Raw genomic sequence first — 16053 nt, forward strand, 5'->3', positions numbered from 1 at the left:
GGCATTTCTGGAGAAATGAACAGCAGCAATATAGTGTGTGTGTGTGTGTGTGTGTGTGTGGGGGGGGGGGGGGTTCCAAATGAAAACATTGCTTTTATTTTTAGCATATAGACTCCCAAGAACCCCCTTGACTGTATGCAATATGAATCGACACCCTCTGTATTTTTATGGTCTTAATCGACCATTGTGGTGCGAATGCAAGTCTTTGAATGTTATATTGTTTGAGCATAGGCTGTGGTGTGTAGACGCATGCGCTGTTGGAGATCCGGAGCCGCAGGAGACAGAGCTGGTAAGCCAAATTCAGTTCCTGAATTGATCAGTATAAGCAATAATGCATGTATTTCTTTTGTATAATTATCATCCGCTTATCGGTACAGACATCCGTCAAGTGTGAGAATTTCCCATGGTATGGTGTCACAGTTTTTCTTTTGGTTCGCAAATTAGGCTATAGCGCATGGCATGCACTTGTGAATATGATAACAGCAGTAGGCTACCCTATGTCGGTTTAATAAATATCAAATGTTGGCGCTTTTAATTGACATGGTTTAATAAATAGTTGACAATAATGACTTACGTCGTCGGTTTGATTATGATACCCTGAATGTCTGCGATGTTTTGGGTTCATTCATTCGTGATGTTGCCAGAATGGATTGCAGGGTTCTTTTTTTCTCTTTTTTTTTTTGGTAAATGGGATTTTCACAGGAATTGAGACCCTGTGCTTTTACTCATTTTTGCTTCAAGGTTTTCTGATCCTCCGCCATTTTAACGGAATTGGTTGGCTTTTGGTGGAATTGATAGCATATGTAAGCATTGCAAAGGCTGTGTCACCACTAGCCATTTATTAAAAAACAGCATCGAAGGTTTTCGAAAAGTCACCCAGGGTCAGTAGTCAGTAGGATTCCGTTTTCCCTTTTAATGATAGGTTACTTCAGGGGTCTTCAACGTTTTCAGCCCAAGGACCCCCTAGCTGAGAGAGATGAAGCAGGGACCCCCTCTATATAGTATAAAATTGTGTTTCAGATTTAACTTTTTTTGTTTACTTGGTCTGCTGTTTTTTTCCCTCTACACCAAACACCTCTTTGCCAAAAAATAGCCGATCTACGAGGCGTTGTGAGCTTGTAGATCTGCTATTTTTTGGCTAAAGTTCTCCTCAGAAAAGGGATGCTAGGGTTCAAGTGGATAAGGTAAAAAAGAAAAATCATATCACACAAACATTTGAAGGACCCCCTGTAGTAACTCTGAGGACCCCCTAGGGGTCCCGGACCCCCTGTTGAAGACCCCTGGGTTACTTGATTGAATAACACTGATATTTGTGTCATATTTTGAGTTTGATATAATAATAATCAATATTTCCAACTTGAAAGGACAACAACAATGTTTGTTTTAGAAACGCGTTGGGACAATTAAGTAGCCTACCACAGGAGCATGGGGGTCTTTGAGACATATAAGTCTGGTTCAATAGATTGTAACGGTGCAGTGGTGGAAAAAGTACTCAAATGTTTTACTTAAAATGTAAATGTTTTACGTAAAAGTATCAATACTGCAATGTAGAAGTACTCTGTTAAGTAAAAGTCTGGAATTCAAAATTTACTTGAGTAAAGTACAAAAGTATTGGTATCAAAATGTACTTAAAGTACCAAAAGTAAAAGTACTAAAATGTTTGAAAATATCAGATCTACAAGCTCACAACATTGCGATGCAACGCGTTGTGAGCTTGTAGATCGGCTATTCTCAAATAGCCTAGGTATAAAATAGGGCTAATGTGGTTAATGTATGTTTTATAATGTAATTATTTATATCTGCAAAGTAACTAGTAACTAAAGTTTTCAAATAATTGTGGTGGAGTGAAAGTACAACATTTGCCTCAGAGATAGTGGAGTACTAGAATTAAAGTATAGACAATTGGAAATACTCCAGTAAAGTAAAAGTACCTCAAAATTTTACTTAAGTACAGTACTTGAGCAAATGTACTTAGTTACTTTACACCACTGTAAAGGTGGTATGGTATTTTGAGCTACTGTCAGCGGGTAGGATTGACCTGTAACTGTCTCCTCAGAATCAGAAGCATTTGCTTCCCTAATATGAGGCTCATACAAGGAATTTGTATAGGCATAGAATGCAGTGACCACAGTTGGCCTGGGCGATATTGGCTAAAGCTGTATTGTGACCCACCTATGAAGATTACTTGGAGCCAGGCGGCGGAGCTTCATAAAAGTAAATAAGTTAAATGTTTTTCCCTTTCCTACCGTATATTGCATCTAAATCTTTTTCAGCACTCCTGAGGGAGGGACAGGGACACCAGTATGAGTGCCAAAGGGGACATAGAAGGCCCAGCCAAAGAACCAGAGCGTACTCCCTCGGACCCTTCAGCATCCTCCTCCTCTTCCTCCCCCAGTGAAGCTGTCCTGGTGTGCACTACTGATAGTATAGCTAAGAAGGTGCTCACCCAGCCTCAGGCTACCACAGCTCTCATTATACCAGGTGAGAAAGTGTGCGTGCGTGCGTGCGTGCGTGCGTGCGTGCGTGCGCTCATACTCTGTTTTTTTTCCATAAGCAAAGCCGAAGCACAATGAAATCATCAGTGTTCATTTTACTCAGAGAGTATAACAATTCACTGGATCCATTTTACTATTAGGTATAGGTATTTTATCCTACTACACTGATGTAGTACACTTAATCCCTCCACCATTAATTGTGTCTCTGTGCTTCTCAAACTTTTTCATGTCAAGTACCCCCAAATAAATATGTATTTGGCTGCTGACCCCCATCTGAAAATATTTTGTGCCAGGGACCCCCATACAAGATTTGATTGAATTTTGTGTTTCCAAAATATTCTAAATTGTCTGAACTTTTTTCAAGATGCTTTGAAAATAGCAGATCTACAAGCTCATGCAATGCAACTGCCTTCTTGGTCTCTGTGTCAGATTTCTGTCTTGTACTTGTACAACTAAATATGAGAAGGACAATTGAAGGAGAGTTTCTCCCTCCTCAGCTCCACTCCCCGGCCACCATAAGGTGGAGGTGACTGCAGGGGCTGCAGTGGCAGAGCCCTGTAAAGGAGGCGGGACTAATGAGACCGCCACACCCACCCTAACAGCACAGGTGGGTGGGGCTTGTAGCATCGTCCATGTGCTGGAGTGGAAGGAGGGGATGGCCATTCTACCCAGCAGCAACCTCAAGGTAAGTGACTGTTATGAAAGCTGTGCAAAAGCTAATCGTACAAGTTGGCAGTGACAGGAAGCGCAGTACACATCAGGGGATTATCACTAAACATGATCCAAAAAGCAAACATAGGGTGAAAAGCACAATAATAAACATGTTAAGTTTTCAATTATATCACAGGATCTTTTCAGACTGTAAAACAACTCTGAAATGGAAGACGGCAGGTCCATCACAATCATTTTCCATTTTGATATTCCCTTGTAACTTTTAGTGTACTACTGAGCTCACTGTACTGATAAGAAATTAATAAGCATATAGGTTCTTGCACTGTGTGTGTGTGTGTGTGTGTGTGTGTGTGTGTGTGTGTGTAGTTTTGTGTGAGTGATGTAGGAACTCTGAGCACACTGATCACACCGGGAAGCAGTAGCACCGCTGAGAATGCTGCAGGGACTTCTGGTAAATCTGCTGAGTCAGAAACCACACTCCCAGATAAGTCAGGTAAAGCAAATAGAAAATAGCTTCAATATACAGTATCTTACCCGTTTATTTTACACTCAATTGCTTGATGAAAAGACCACAAACACAAAATTAAACTTGTACAAAAATGTGGGTCCTTTCCCTGGTGGAAGTGTGTACAACAAATATAATTAGCCTAATAGATAGATAGATTAGCCTAATAGATTTGGCCTGAGATTTCTTCCTCGTTCACGTGTAGCCCAAGTTTTCTTCTTCGTTCTCGTGTAGCACTTTATGAACTCTTAGGTATGCTGTATAACTTCACAATCACTTTATTCCAGATGTGCCAGCTCCAGCAGTCCCTGTGAAGGGCTCGAACTTGGAGCCAGAGAGGCCGGTTCAGACGGTTCAGGTGGGACTGGGACTACAGAACCATGAACCCAGAGCTCAAAGGACCTACATGGAGGAGCTCCGCAGAGAGCCTATTACTGAAAAGTATGCTCACAAAAGAGGTGGTGACAACGTACGCTGATTATGCAAAAGTTATTTATCAGTTGACCGTCATTTGAAACACTTATTTAGGGATATGTGCAGCAGGAAATTGGATATTCTATGCTTATGCTTATGCGACGATAAGTAAGTCGAAGTGGCTTATAGTCTGTATCGGCCGAGAATGAGGGTGTCTATCCTCTTTTAAATGCGCTACACCCCTGGGAGATTGATTTCTGAGGTGGTGTGCAGCTGACACCTACCATTCAGCTCCCAGTACTTATCGCACAACTTAGTTACCCAAGCCGCACTACTCATATGCTGAGTTTGTGAACCTTGTGGTCCCCAATTGGGGAGTGGTTTTCCTTTTATTCAGACACACTTCTGAGGCAGAGAGGATGATAAGCAACATAAACAAACCTCAACAACTCTACTGCTAAACCCCGCCCACGCACTGAAGGAGAGGTGGAGCATTGGCTCATGCATGAATTAACTCAATTGAACTTAATTCCGTGTTACTAACATCTCAAAAGGAGTGGGCATTTAATACATGGTCACTTGTCTTGTCCTGTCTTCACCTCAGGAGGAGTGTTGGGGTCGAGAAGATTCCAGCAGGTGGCAGGGTGTCGACCCTCAACCCCGATCACCTAAAACCCATGAGGAAGAGGAAGAGGAAGGAGTACCTCAGTCCCTCAGAGGAAGACTCAGACATGGATGGAATGGTGAGGACAGACGGCAGAAGGAAGGGATTTAGCCCCAGTAATACATGCACATGCAAACAACTCTGAGATAATCAAATGTCAAAGTGTGATGTGATTGAATGTGTCAGCAGTTGACATAGAAGTATTGTTGGTTTTTATTTGATGGTTTCAGGATGAGAAAATGGATGACTGTAAGACAGACAGTAGACATATCAGGGGAGGTAAGAACATTCCTTTAATTGTTTTCATCTCCTTTCATTCTTTGTACATTTAATGTTTTACACATCTCTCCATCATTTTCATTCGCAACTTCCATGCTTCTTTGCATTTGGCTATCTTTCATTTCCTTCATTCCTTACTTTTTTCCTTCCTTCCTGTTTTCATTGTAAGTCGTTAAGCATGCAACGCATTGTGAGCTTGTAGATCGCCCATTTTCAGCGCGGAATGACAGCGTGCAACACCAGCGTAAGTATAGTATAAATCAGGCTTTACTGTGTGTTATTGTGCAGACAGTAAGACAGAGCAGTGGACATGGGCCCAGTATCTGGACGAGCAGAAAGCTGTAGCTGCTCTCACTAAGCTCTTCCAAGAGGTTTGTGCACTGTTTAATAATATGACTGATCATCTACAAGTTGGCACCAAGTAATTAAGGCTGTACTGAGGTGTTAGGGCTGTATAATTAAGCATGTATAATTGTAATTTTTATTGTCCACAGTACAACAATCAGCAAGTAAATTTTGAACTTATGTGTTCAGTCCCAGAGAGTGCCCATGGTGAAGAGTACCTTCAAACAGGGGATGAAGCTGGAAGGCATTGACCCCCAGCATCCTTCCATGTACTTTGTCCTCACTGTGGCTGAGGTAAGACAGGCCTTGCTTGTAGACTGGATAAAGAGTAGAAGCGTGCACAGCTCCCAATCCTTTAAACCTGTGGTTCCCAAACAGTGTGCTGAGGCACACTGGTGTGCCTTGAGACAAGTCCAGGTGTGCCTAGGGATTTTGTAACCACCACACATTATTGCAATATATACAGTAGGCACCGGCCTGCTCAGGGGGCATGCAAGTTGGGAACGATGCAAGTCAGGAATACACACCCCATCCATTGTGCAATACTCCTGTTATCTGATGTACTAGTTGTACCCGTTGTCTGCTCCACGTGCATCGCTTAGCGGCACCGCTTTCATTCTCTGCAACTTCCTTCTCCCAGCCAGACACAGGTTTTTTTAATTAATAGATGTGCGCCAAGTTTGAAGTCGGTCGGTTGGACGGTTCTCGAGATATGTGAACTACAGACGCACAGACTTGCAGAAATTTCACATTTATAGTAGGATATATATATAGCAAACCTCTGTCATCAAAATCTGTCTGTTCTGCCCGGTTCTCCTCAGTGGCTGGAGCAATTGATCTGAATTTGCACTCGGGCATTGACCATTAGCATATGCACAAAATTACAACGTTTTTCACTTTCCCAAAATGTAAGCTGTTTATTAGCGTTTTAATGTAAACACCGGAGATTTGCAGTTCGGGCTATGGGATCTTTGTCGCCATGGTTACACCGCAAGCTATGGCATGATCATCTGGAGCCAAACACTGCCATACTGCGCATGTGCTGAGTTTACTGCTGCTGGCCACGGAGCAGGGACTACACTCGATGCACTCTGTTCACCTAAGTAGTCCATGTATGCATAATGTGTACCACCTTGAAACAGCTTGACAAGGTCGATCACTCAGCACTTTGTTTTATTACTGGGGATGAACACATCATTGTACTCTGTATCAGGCAGTGGGCTGGCTGTCTCTGGCCACTAGGAGAACGCAGCACTGGCTCCTGTATCTTTATAAAGCAATCATAAATATGCAAACTAACTACCTGACATCTCTCATTACATGGTTAGGTTCATTCTTGAGGTCCCTCAAGTCAACACCAAACTGGGAAAAACTGCTTTTTAGTTATTGTGCTCCTAGAGCATGGAATGAGTTTCTAAGAGACTTGAAATTGGATGCCTTAATCCATTTCTGTAAATAAAAAAATGTGATAAAGGAATTTGAAGGTTAGGCCTTTTTGTGTTTTAATTTAAATAATTTGTCCATGTAATGTTCGTTATCATAATCATTATTAGTTGTACATAAAATGTATTGATGTATGATGGTTTTATAGTTTATATTGATAATGATTATGTTTTTATGTGTGTATGATTGGATGACCTTGGTTTCAATGAGGTTTCCCTGTTTAAATAAAGATAAAATAAAAATAAAATAATGTCTAATTTACTGTAGGTGTGTGGCTACCGACTGCGGCTCCATTTTGATGGCTACTCTGATTGCCATGACTTCTGGGTGAATGCCAACTCTTCTGATATTCATCCTGCAGGCTGGTGTGAGAGCACAGGGCACAAACTCTACACTCCTAAAGGTACATCACTGGTTCTCAAAGTGGGGTATGGGGACCCCCAGGGGTCTTTCAGGGGTTTCTGCTCTACATGATTATGTGAGCTTGTAGATCGGTTAGGTTCTTCTTACAAGAAAAACCTGTGGTATACTTCCAGGCTAGTCTCAAATCTCTTAATAGTCAACAGACATTGATGACACAATCAGCTAGCTTTGAAATATTTTATACAATATATGTAGTGGGTCCCTGCTTTGTGTCTCTCTCAGCTAAGAGGTCTTTGGCATGAAAAACATGTAGGGAAAATAAATAGGTGAGGTGAGTGCTAACAAGAGAAGTGGATGAACATTGTATTGACTTGACTCTCATTGGCTTGCCTCAACATGTTGTCTCTGTATGTATTTCTGTTCTTCAGGCTGTAAAGAAGATGAATTTACCTGGACCAACTATCTGAAAATGACTAAAGCACAAGTGGCTCCTAAAGAGATGTTTGCCAGCCCCGGAAGAGTAAGTCTTATCAATAAACACAGCACAACATCTCACCATACAACTACAGTACTGATTAGCACTTCAGGAAGGAGCGCCCACATCATTCTCTTTGATGGTACACAAATCAATTGCACTATATTACATCACCTGATCTTATAAATATAGAATATCCTCAATATATAAAACTGACCACGGTAAATAGACACATTTTTGTTCACGAACTGTAGCACCACAACATAACTTCAACTTCAATTGTATTGTCACAAAATTATTCTTTGTACAACATTTTCAAGATTATACAATACATTTTATTTGGCCAACAAGGTATACAGTTAGGGGAACCAGTGGGTTAGATGATTGCATCCTTGCATGTGTGTGTACTGTATGTGTGTTTCTGTGAGTGTATTTAAGAAATGCTTCTTCAAATCTGTGTGTTTCCTTAGATAGACATGCAGTGTGGCTTTGAGGTTGGGATGAAGCTGGAGGCTGTCGACCGCATGAACCCCTCCCTCATTTGTGTAGCAACTGTTACCGACGTGGTGGATAATCGCTTCCTAGTTCACTTTGACAACTGGGATGACACATATGACTACTGGTGAGAGCGGTGACACTGGGTGGTTGTTACTATATGGTCATCACAAAAGAGAAAAATGTATAGACAAATAAGTAGGATGGATGTTTTACAGTTTTATAGCTGTACATAGTTTTATGCAGCTGCTGATAGGCTTAATGCAGCTACAGTCAAGAGAGACTTGAGAGAAAAAAAAATCAGTGACAGTAAACGCTCAAGTAGATAGTTATAATAAAAAAATTATAATATTATTTAATATTGAATTGGGGTCACATTTGGGGTCAGGCGTCACATAGTTTTTTAAAGTAGATGTTTGGTTTGGTTTAGTTTAGTTTCTAAGAATACCATCTATACTTCATGCAAAATTAATTGTCCATTCTATTCAGGTGTGATGCAACCAGTCCATACATTCACCCCATTGGCTGGTGCCAGGAGAGGAACCTCCCCCTTACACCACCCCAAGGTGATGGGTTTGATTCCTTATCCATCGGGCACTTACATACTGTATAACAGGTCATCATCCATGCAGAAAGGGGTTGAGGTGAAACTGTAGTAAAGCAAATGGAAAAGGAAGGTACAAAAACAATGCAGATTGTCGTCATGGTACAGTATGTAAAAGGTAAATGGTACATTTATCTGAAGTGCTTTGCAATATGCATTACATTCACCCATTCACACACATATTCACACGCAGAGGAAACCATGCAAGGCACCCTATCAATTTATCGGGAGCAATTAGAGGTTCACTGTCTTGCTCAAGGACACTTTGATACTAACCCAGGGGGAGACGGGGATCGAACCGAGAACATTCTGATTTCCAAGCGGCCGCCCTACCTCCTGGGCCAGAGCATATTCTTCTCTAGGCTGTCTCTCTCTGTCTGAAAAAGAAGAAATGCCTATGAAATAATCTTTAAAATATAAATCTATGAATACTGATTTATGTGTATATATGTTTTGTTCTACTAGATTACCCAGAGGCAGGTCTATTCTCCTGGTCTCGGTACCTGGATGAGACCGGTTCCACTGCTGTGGCTGCTGAAGCCTTCAAAGTGGTAAGAGTACTCACTTTAAAGCAGAGGTTCCCAACCACCGGTCCGCGGACTGGCACACATGTACCACCGGTCCGCGAGAAGGTGGCCGGGAATTCCAAGTTTATGGATTGTACAAAAATCTGTGCAGGCAACGTTGAATCTATAACCTTGCGTCACCAGGATTTCACACACAGCAGAGAAATGTTGAGTCGGTCACATGACAGTAACATCACTGACAAATCCATAGTATCTTTGTAACCAGCTTCAAGCATAATGGCGTATTACGTCTGAGCTAACCTCGCGTCACCAGGCTTTCCACCACGGAGAAAGCCTCGTGCCACATTGTTTTTGTTCCCCACATAATGCGAATCAATTAGTTTAGTCTCGCTAGTCGCGCTACGAGGTAGAATAAAAGATGGACATACCAAACGATTATTATACCAAAAGAAACAAAACGATATTACTAAACGAAACAAATTTTAAACAAGGGGGAATCATTTCTGGAGGACCCCTGCTTTAAAGTATCGTGTCCACACAAAGCGTTTTTTGAGCTGACTGCACCTGGTCAGCTGGACTGATACGGCTTGGTCTCAGTCCTTTTGTCACCCCCTCACCCAGGGTAAATATAGTGAAGTGGAAATGCTCTTAACCCATACCTCTGTGTTTTCTACCATCCCCTATAACTTGTGCTCCAGCGTGCACCACATGGGTTTCAGCCCCAGATGAAACTGGAGGCGGTGGATAAGAGGAGTCCTGGTCTGATCAGAGTTGCTACAGTGGAAGAGGTGGAGACTCATCGAATTAAGGTAAGCTAGCTCTCCACCGCACCAACGTCGACCGCGGAAGGCGTTGGATAGCATCTGACGCCGACAAATTGTTGTAGATGCCCTATTACCTCAGCTATTTTCAAAAAGAATCTTGAAAGCATGCCCAAATAAGCAACTACACTTCAGAAACAAGCCCAAACAAAAGCAACTATGAAGCAGACCTGGCAACACTGGCAGGCCACTGCAGACCAGTGCTGCAGACTCCTGCTGCCTCCTGGTGTGGAGAGTTATGTGATCTGATTTCCTCTAACGCATGCGCACAACAATGTGCCGTCGGCCGACAGTTTGTGCAGAACTTTTGCCAACTTTTGCCAACAGACTGACTGCCTGTCTGTTGTAGTCTGTTGTAGTCTGAAGAGCGTGATCTAATATGAGAGTGATGACACTAGCGTTGACTCCCATCATAAGAATGGAATGCGTAAATGCTCATCTCAATGAAGAAGTTCCAATGTTTGGAACTATCTCCCATAGCAGCCCACTTTGCGGTGAGATCAAAGTGTGTCATAACTCTCTCTCTCTGTGGGTCTGGTCTGAAGTTGTCTGTTTAGCGGAGAGTCACCTTAAGGCTGTGCTGTGTGTCTGTATATGCATGTGTGTAGAGCTGCAACTCTCAATTATTTTCTTATAAATTATTATGATTTTTCTATTTTTTTAAATATTTACTTTTGTGATTAAAGCAGCACTACGTAACTTTCCTCTTCTACCCTGGATTTTAACCTGGTTTCCTGCGCAAGTGCTGACATTTTTACCATTGAGCTAATGGAGCCTGCCTGCTTGCTCAGAGGATAAATTTAATGATTCATGTCACATCCCGTGTCTAGGTGAGACATGACCTTTGACAGGATCTAAATGTCTCAGTAGAAGAGCAGGGAGACAAAATACAACCACCCCAATCGTATAAGTTATAATGTATTAACATACTCTACCATACAGATTGGACAAAATTAAATTGTATTAATTAAAAAAAAGTTACATAGTGAGGCTTTAATTGAATAATTGTGATTTTTTTTATTATCATATTGTTTTTATAAAGATCAACGAATCAATAAATATATATATATATATATATGCCTCCTCCAGGTACATTACGATGGTTGGAGCAATGTTTATGATGAATGGATGGATTCGGACCACCCTGACATCCACCCAGTAGGCTGGTGTGAGGCTACCGGCCACCCCCTCAAAGTTCCCCCTCAAGACTGCAAAATACTGCATCCACACGGTAACAGTCAACATACACTCTCATATTAATTGTATTGTATGTATTTTGCTGTCCCTTATGCTTGGTGTACTGTACACTAGACGATTTTGACAATTTTACCTATTTAAAAAATGTGGGAGACCACAGTTTTAACTGATTTTTAAAAATATTTTAGTCATAAGAATGCACACGTCAGACGATTCAGTAAACCAGGATCACACACTTGGCATTTATCCTAAATAATTTCTAAACAAAGAGTGGCGATTCCAGGGAGTTGAGATCTCGAAGAAAGTCATGCTATCAATGAGCAAAACAATATTTCTCCCCACAGAAGTCACGAAGTAACTGCGGTGTTTGAATGTGTTTGGATGGCGGATGTAAAGCGCTTTGGAGAAATGCACAATATAAATGCATCACTTATTTTATTTATCATTGTTGATGTGTAGGTCCCAGAGAGCCTCTCACCATAGGCCAGTCCAACTACTCCTCATCTATTCCCTGTAAACCAATCAGCCACTCCAGGACCAACAAGTACACTTTCCATCACAGGTCAGCACTGGAGCCTTTAGTGCAAATTTAAGTCGGTCAGACAGAAATTGCCTTTTATTGTTATTATTCATCCATTATATAGCCTTGTACTGTACAGTACTTACATACCATAATCATCAATCAGTGCATACTTTCTTGATTTCTTGATAACACTGAGTTGAGTACACATTTCTCTTTGGTTATGTAGCTGACCTCTCTCATTCTAACAGGAAATGTCCAACCACAGGATGTGACGGTTCTGGCCACGTAACTGGTCGGTTCACTGCCCATCATTGCCTATCAGGCTGTCCATTGGCTGAGCGTAACCAGGGAAGGTTGAAAGCTGACCTATCAGACACTGAGTCCAAAAGAAGCCTCTTCTTTGGCCAGAGGACTAAAAAGACTCATTACCGTGGCAGGTACAGCTGTACTTTTGTGTGTGTGTGTGTGTGTGTGTGTGTGTGTGTGTGTGTGTGTGTGTGTGTGTGTGTGTGTGTGTGTGTGTGTGTGTGTGTGTGTGTGTGTGTGTGTGTGTGTGTGTGTGTGTGTGTGTGTGTGTGTGTGTGTGTGTGTGTGTGTGTGTGTGTGTGTGGAGGGGGCAGAGGTTCTTCCTGGGTCTCTCGGGAGTGTACGTGCAAAGTTTCATGCCGATCGGTCCAACGGTGCCGGAAATTCGCTGCTCACAGACAAACACATGGACGGCCACACTGACGGACGGTCAGGAGCTAAAACTGAGTGTCCGGCCTGGTGGAGAAAAATACATTAATAAATGAATAAATAAATGTATGTATATACAGGGCATATTTATACAAATAATGGCAGCAGAATACCAATGTTCCCGTCAATAAACAATATACAAATGCTGCCAGTAACGGGCAGTTAAGAGACATTTGCCAGTTAGGAGACCCTTTCTACACACTTCCTATTGCTATTGGTAAGGATATAGATAATCAGCAAGATAATCAATCTTTAACGGTACTACAGTATGTGTGGGAATACTTTGATTCATTGCTCAGCCTCATTCACCCATTTCTCATTTCCTCTGCTTTCTCATTTCCCTTCTTCCTTGCTTTCCAGTCATTTTTTATCCCTCTTTCTTCAGGATTGGCCGTCCTCCCAAACACAGGAAGAACCAGCAGAGAAGCTATCAGAGTAAGAATACTTCTCTGCACTACCATTGTATCAACATAAAGCAGGGGTCACATAGCAAAATCCTTAGTGTTAATGTAACTCTGAATGTACACAAGTTATATTATTACATTTTGTTACATTTCTACACTCTCTTGTAGAAATGTTAATTTAGCCAGTTATAAATGGCTAAATTAAGATGTAGGATATGAACAGGAACACCATACTGCTTGGAAACTGAAAAAAGGGCCCTGGAATAACATGGGTCCACAAAGCTTCTACAGTTTAAAGTTCCCATAAATCTATAATAAATACCCATTGTTTAATCCTAAATAAGTACTGAGGGCCTGGTGTATATTGTGACATAGAACTGTTCCTTCACTGACCCTGTGTGTGTGTGTGTGTGTGTGTGTGTGTGTGTGTGTGTGTGTGTGTGTGTGTGTGTGTGTGTGTGTGTCTCCCTACAGGTATTTCTTCTGAGGGTGTGTATCTGCTGCCAATGATGATCATGTCAGCCATTCCCATACTCGCGACAGAAGCACTAACACGTGTGTATGTGTTTGTGTGTCTGTCTGTCTGTCTGTCTGTCTGTCTGTCTGTCTGTCTGTCTGTCTGTCTGTCTGTCTGTCTGTCTGTCTGTCTGTCGGTCTGTCTGTCTGTCTGTCTACGTGCGAGCGTGTGTATGTGTACATATGTATGCATGGGTATATGTGTGTTTGTACATCTTCCCCTGCAGATATGTCATCTGAAGGTGTGTATCCATCACTGTTTATGTCTGCTCTGAGCGGTCAGTCGGAAAGGACTCTGTCCCTATGCTGGGAACAGCACTGTAAGCTTCTGCCCGGGGTGCAGGGCATTCATGCCAGCCAGGTGGCAGCGTGGAGCATTGAGGAGGTGAGACAATCTTCTGGATGGATCTTTATAGCTCTAGGTTTTTAATATGGCATGTACGTTATATTTCATTTAATTTAGAGGTTAATTTGGTGCTGTTGGTGGTGGTGGTGGTGTGTGTGTGTGTGTGTGTGTGTGTGTGTGTGTGTGTGTGTGTGTGTGTGTGTGTGTGTGTGTGTGTGTGTGTGTGTGTGTGTGTGTGTGTGTGTGTGTGTGTGTGTGTGTGTGTGTGTGTGTGTGTGTGTGTGCGCGTGCATGTGTTTTCCAGGTCTTTGGGTTTGTCCTGAATCTAACAGGTTGTGAAGATCAGGCACGTCTCTTCAAAGAAGAAGTGAGATTACAATGCACACTATAATCCAAGTAAAAATCTAATTACTTTCACATCAGTGTCTAAACTGACAAAAAAGCATAGTCTATTGTACTGTCTGAACAAACAATGCATGTCTGATACCTGATATTTGTACCCTGTTTGTCCTTGTAGTATGTTTGGCGATTAAGTCAATGCAGTGTTTTTCGGGTTCTGATTTCACTCCAGATGATTGACGGGGAGGCCTTCCTATTGCTAACCCAGACAGACATTGTAAAGATCATGAGCATCAAACTAGGTCCTGCCCTCAAGATCTCCAATGCCATTCTGATGTTCAAGAGCACCGACGAGGGGCTCAAGTGATGTCAGCTACTCACCTGGCCCTCTGGCCAATCATCATGTGCCAAATTCCATTCTGTTCGGGAACCTCGCCAACCCTTTTCATGTGTTTTGATGTCCTGTACTCATCAGAGATCAAGGGGAGGAGGGAGGGAGAGGGTTGTGGATAGGTTACAGGGTGTGTAGGGGGGAGATGGGGGAGGGACTAGAAAGGTGAAGGCAAGACAGAAAGGTAGAGAGAAATTAAGGGTATGATCAATTTCATGAAGAAGGGATGATGATAGAGATGGGGATATTATGATGAAAGATGGAGCTATGTGTTAGGACCAGGTAAATATTGGACAGAGTAGGCGGGTAAGGAATTTGATAGACAGCAAGAGGGAGAGTTTTAACTTTCAGCCTGGCATTCCTATTTTTGAAAATAGCCAGCGTACAAGCTCACAATGTGTCGCATTGCAACGTGTTGAGTTTGTAGAGCGACTATTTTTGCATATAGTGCTTAAGTGACTATGGAAAGGAATATCTGGAGAGATGTGAGCATAGACGGGGGGGGGGGGGGGGGGGGGGTGAGTGAGGTGTTTCAAAGGGAAGAGCTTGAGAAAATGTGCATTAAATGGAGGGGAGAGATGTGAGGACAGAAAAAAAAGTGTTTGAAAAAAGACTAGGAGGAGATTAGGTCTAATTTATACTTGGTTGTACGACTATGTGGCTCACTAATATCTGCTATTTGGCAAGCGACACGATCGTACAATCAAGTATAAATCAGCTGGTGGAGCTCAGTACAGCTTCACAGTTTGTGCAATAAGAAAAGTTGAAAAAGAGGTTCTGTTTAACACGTGTTACTATGTTACAGCTCCTATTTTTCTTATCAAAGTACTGTAAGTTGTTACCCAGCAACACAATACAATGTATCAGATTCGTTGATACAGCTGGCTCTGTTGATACCAACAGGCCTAACAGTCACCTTTGACTGGTGAGATTGTTGGAACTGGCTACACCTTGAAAAATAATATGAACACTGGTTCAGAATTATTTTTTATTTATTTTCTATCCACTGGTTGAAAACCACTGAAGTGGAGAGAAAGCCAATACCCAGCCTCTTTTGTTCAGTACAGAATTATTTGTTGGAAATTTGGTCTAACTAACAACCCATAGTTTTCCAGATATTATATTTTGTTACTGTGTAATTAAACTACAAGTGCAGAGATGGAGGAGCTGAAATGGTAAGGCTTATCCTGTGTTTAAGTCTAAGTGAGAGAATAGCATTAAAGTGACACAATCTTTTGAGTTTATATGTCTCTAAATGCAAATGTTCTTAAATTATTACTATTTTGTAATTCGTTATTCATAATAGGAGAAAAGAACATGTTGCATTAATGTTTCAGCACAATTGTGAGAACCAGGTGGATTTTACACGCTAAAGTTTCCCATAGATGGTCACTAGAGTGCAAATGGCCACATCTTAGCACTATAAACATTGGTTAAACATTGTCAGAGAAATACTGTTTCAAAACTATATTTAAAGTTTCAGAAAGTTTACAAAGTTCA

General features: G+C 41.8%; 1 protein-coding gene across 1 annotated transcript; it reads left to right on the plus strand.

Annotated features, from left to right (window-relative positions):
* Positions 1-2303: 2303 nt before the first annotated feature.
* l3mbtl1 (L3MBTL histone methyl-lysine binding protein 1) lies at positions 2304-14573 on the plus strand (the record flags this gene model as incomplete). Its single annotated transcript, XM_084070054.1, has 21 exons — positions 2304-2481; positions 2993-3180; positions 3534-3660; positions 3960-4113; positions 4691-4829; positions 4981-5029; positions 5294-5400; positions 5564-5668; positions 7085-7220; positions 7609-7700; positions 8126-8277; positions 8640-8716; positions 9220-9305; positions 9980-10090; positions 11192-11333; positions 11759-11861; positions 12071-12259; positions 12943-12992; positions 13705-13862; positions 14128-14190; positions 14395-14573. The coding sequence occupies 21 exons, from the start codon at positions 2304-2306 to the stop codon at positions 14527-14529; spliced, it is 2541 nt and encodes an 846-aa protein (XP_083926180.1). The 3' UTR covers positions 14530-14573.
* Between the last annotated feature and the right edge of the window lie 1480 nt (positions 14574-16053).

Source organism: Gymnoscopelus microlampas (assembly GCF_963454915.1).
Source record: "Gymnoscopelus microlampas genome assembly, chromosome: 10".
NCBI lineage: Eukaryota > Metazoa > Chordata > Actinopteri > Myctophiformes > Myctophidae > Gymnoscopelus > Gymnoscopelus microlampas.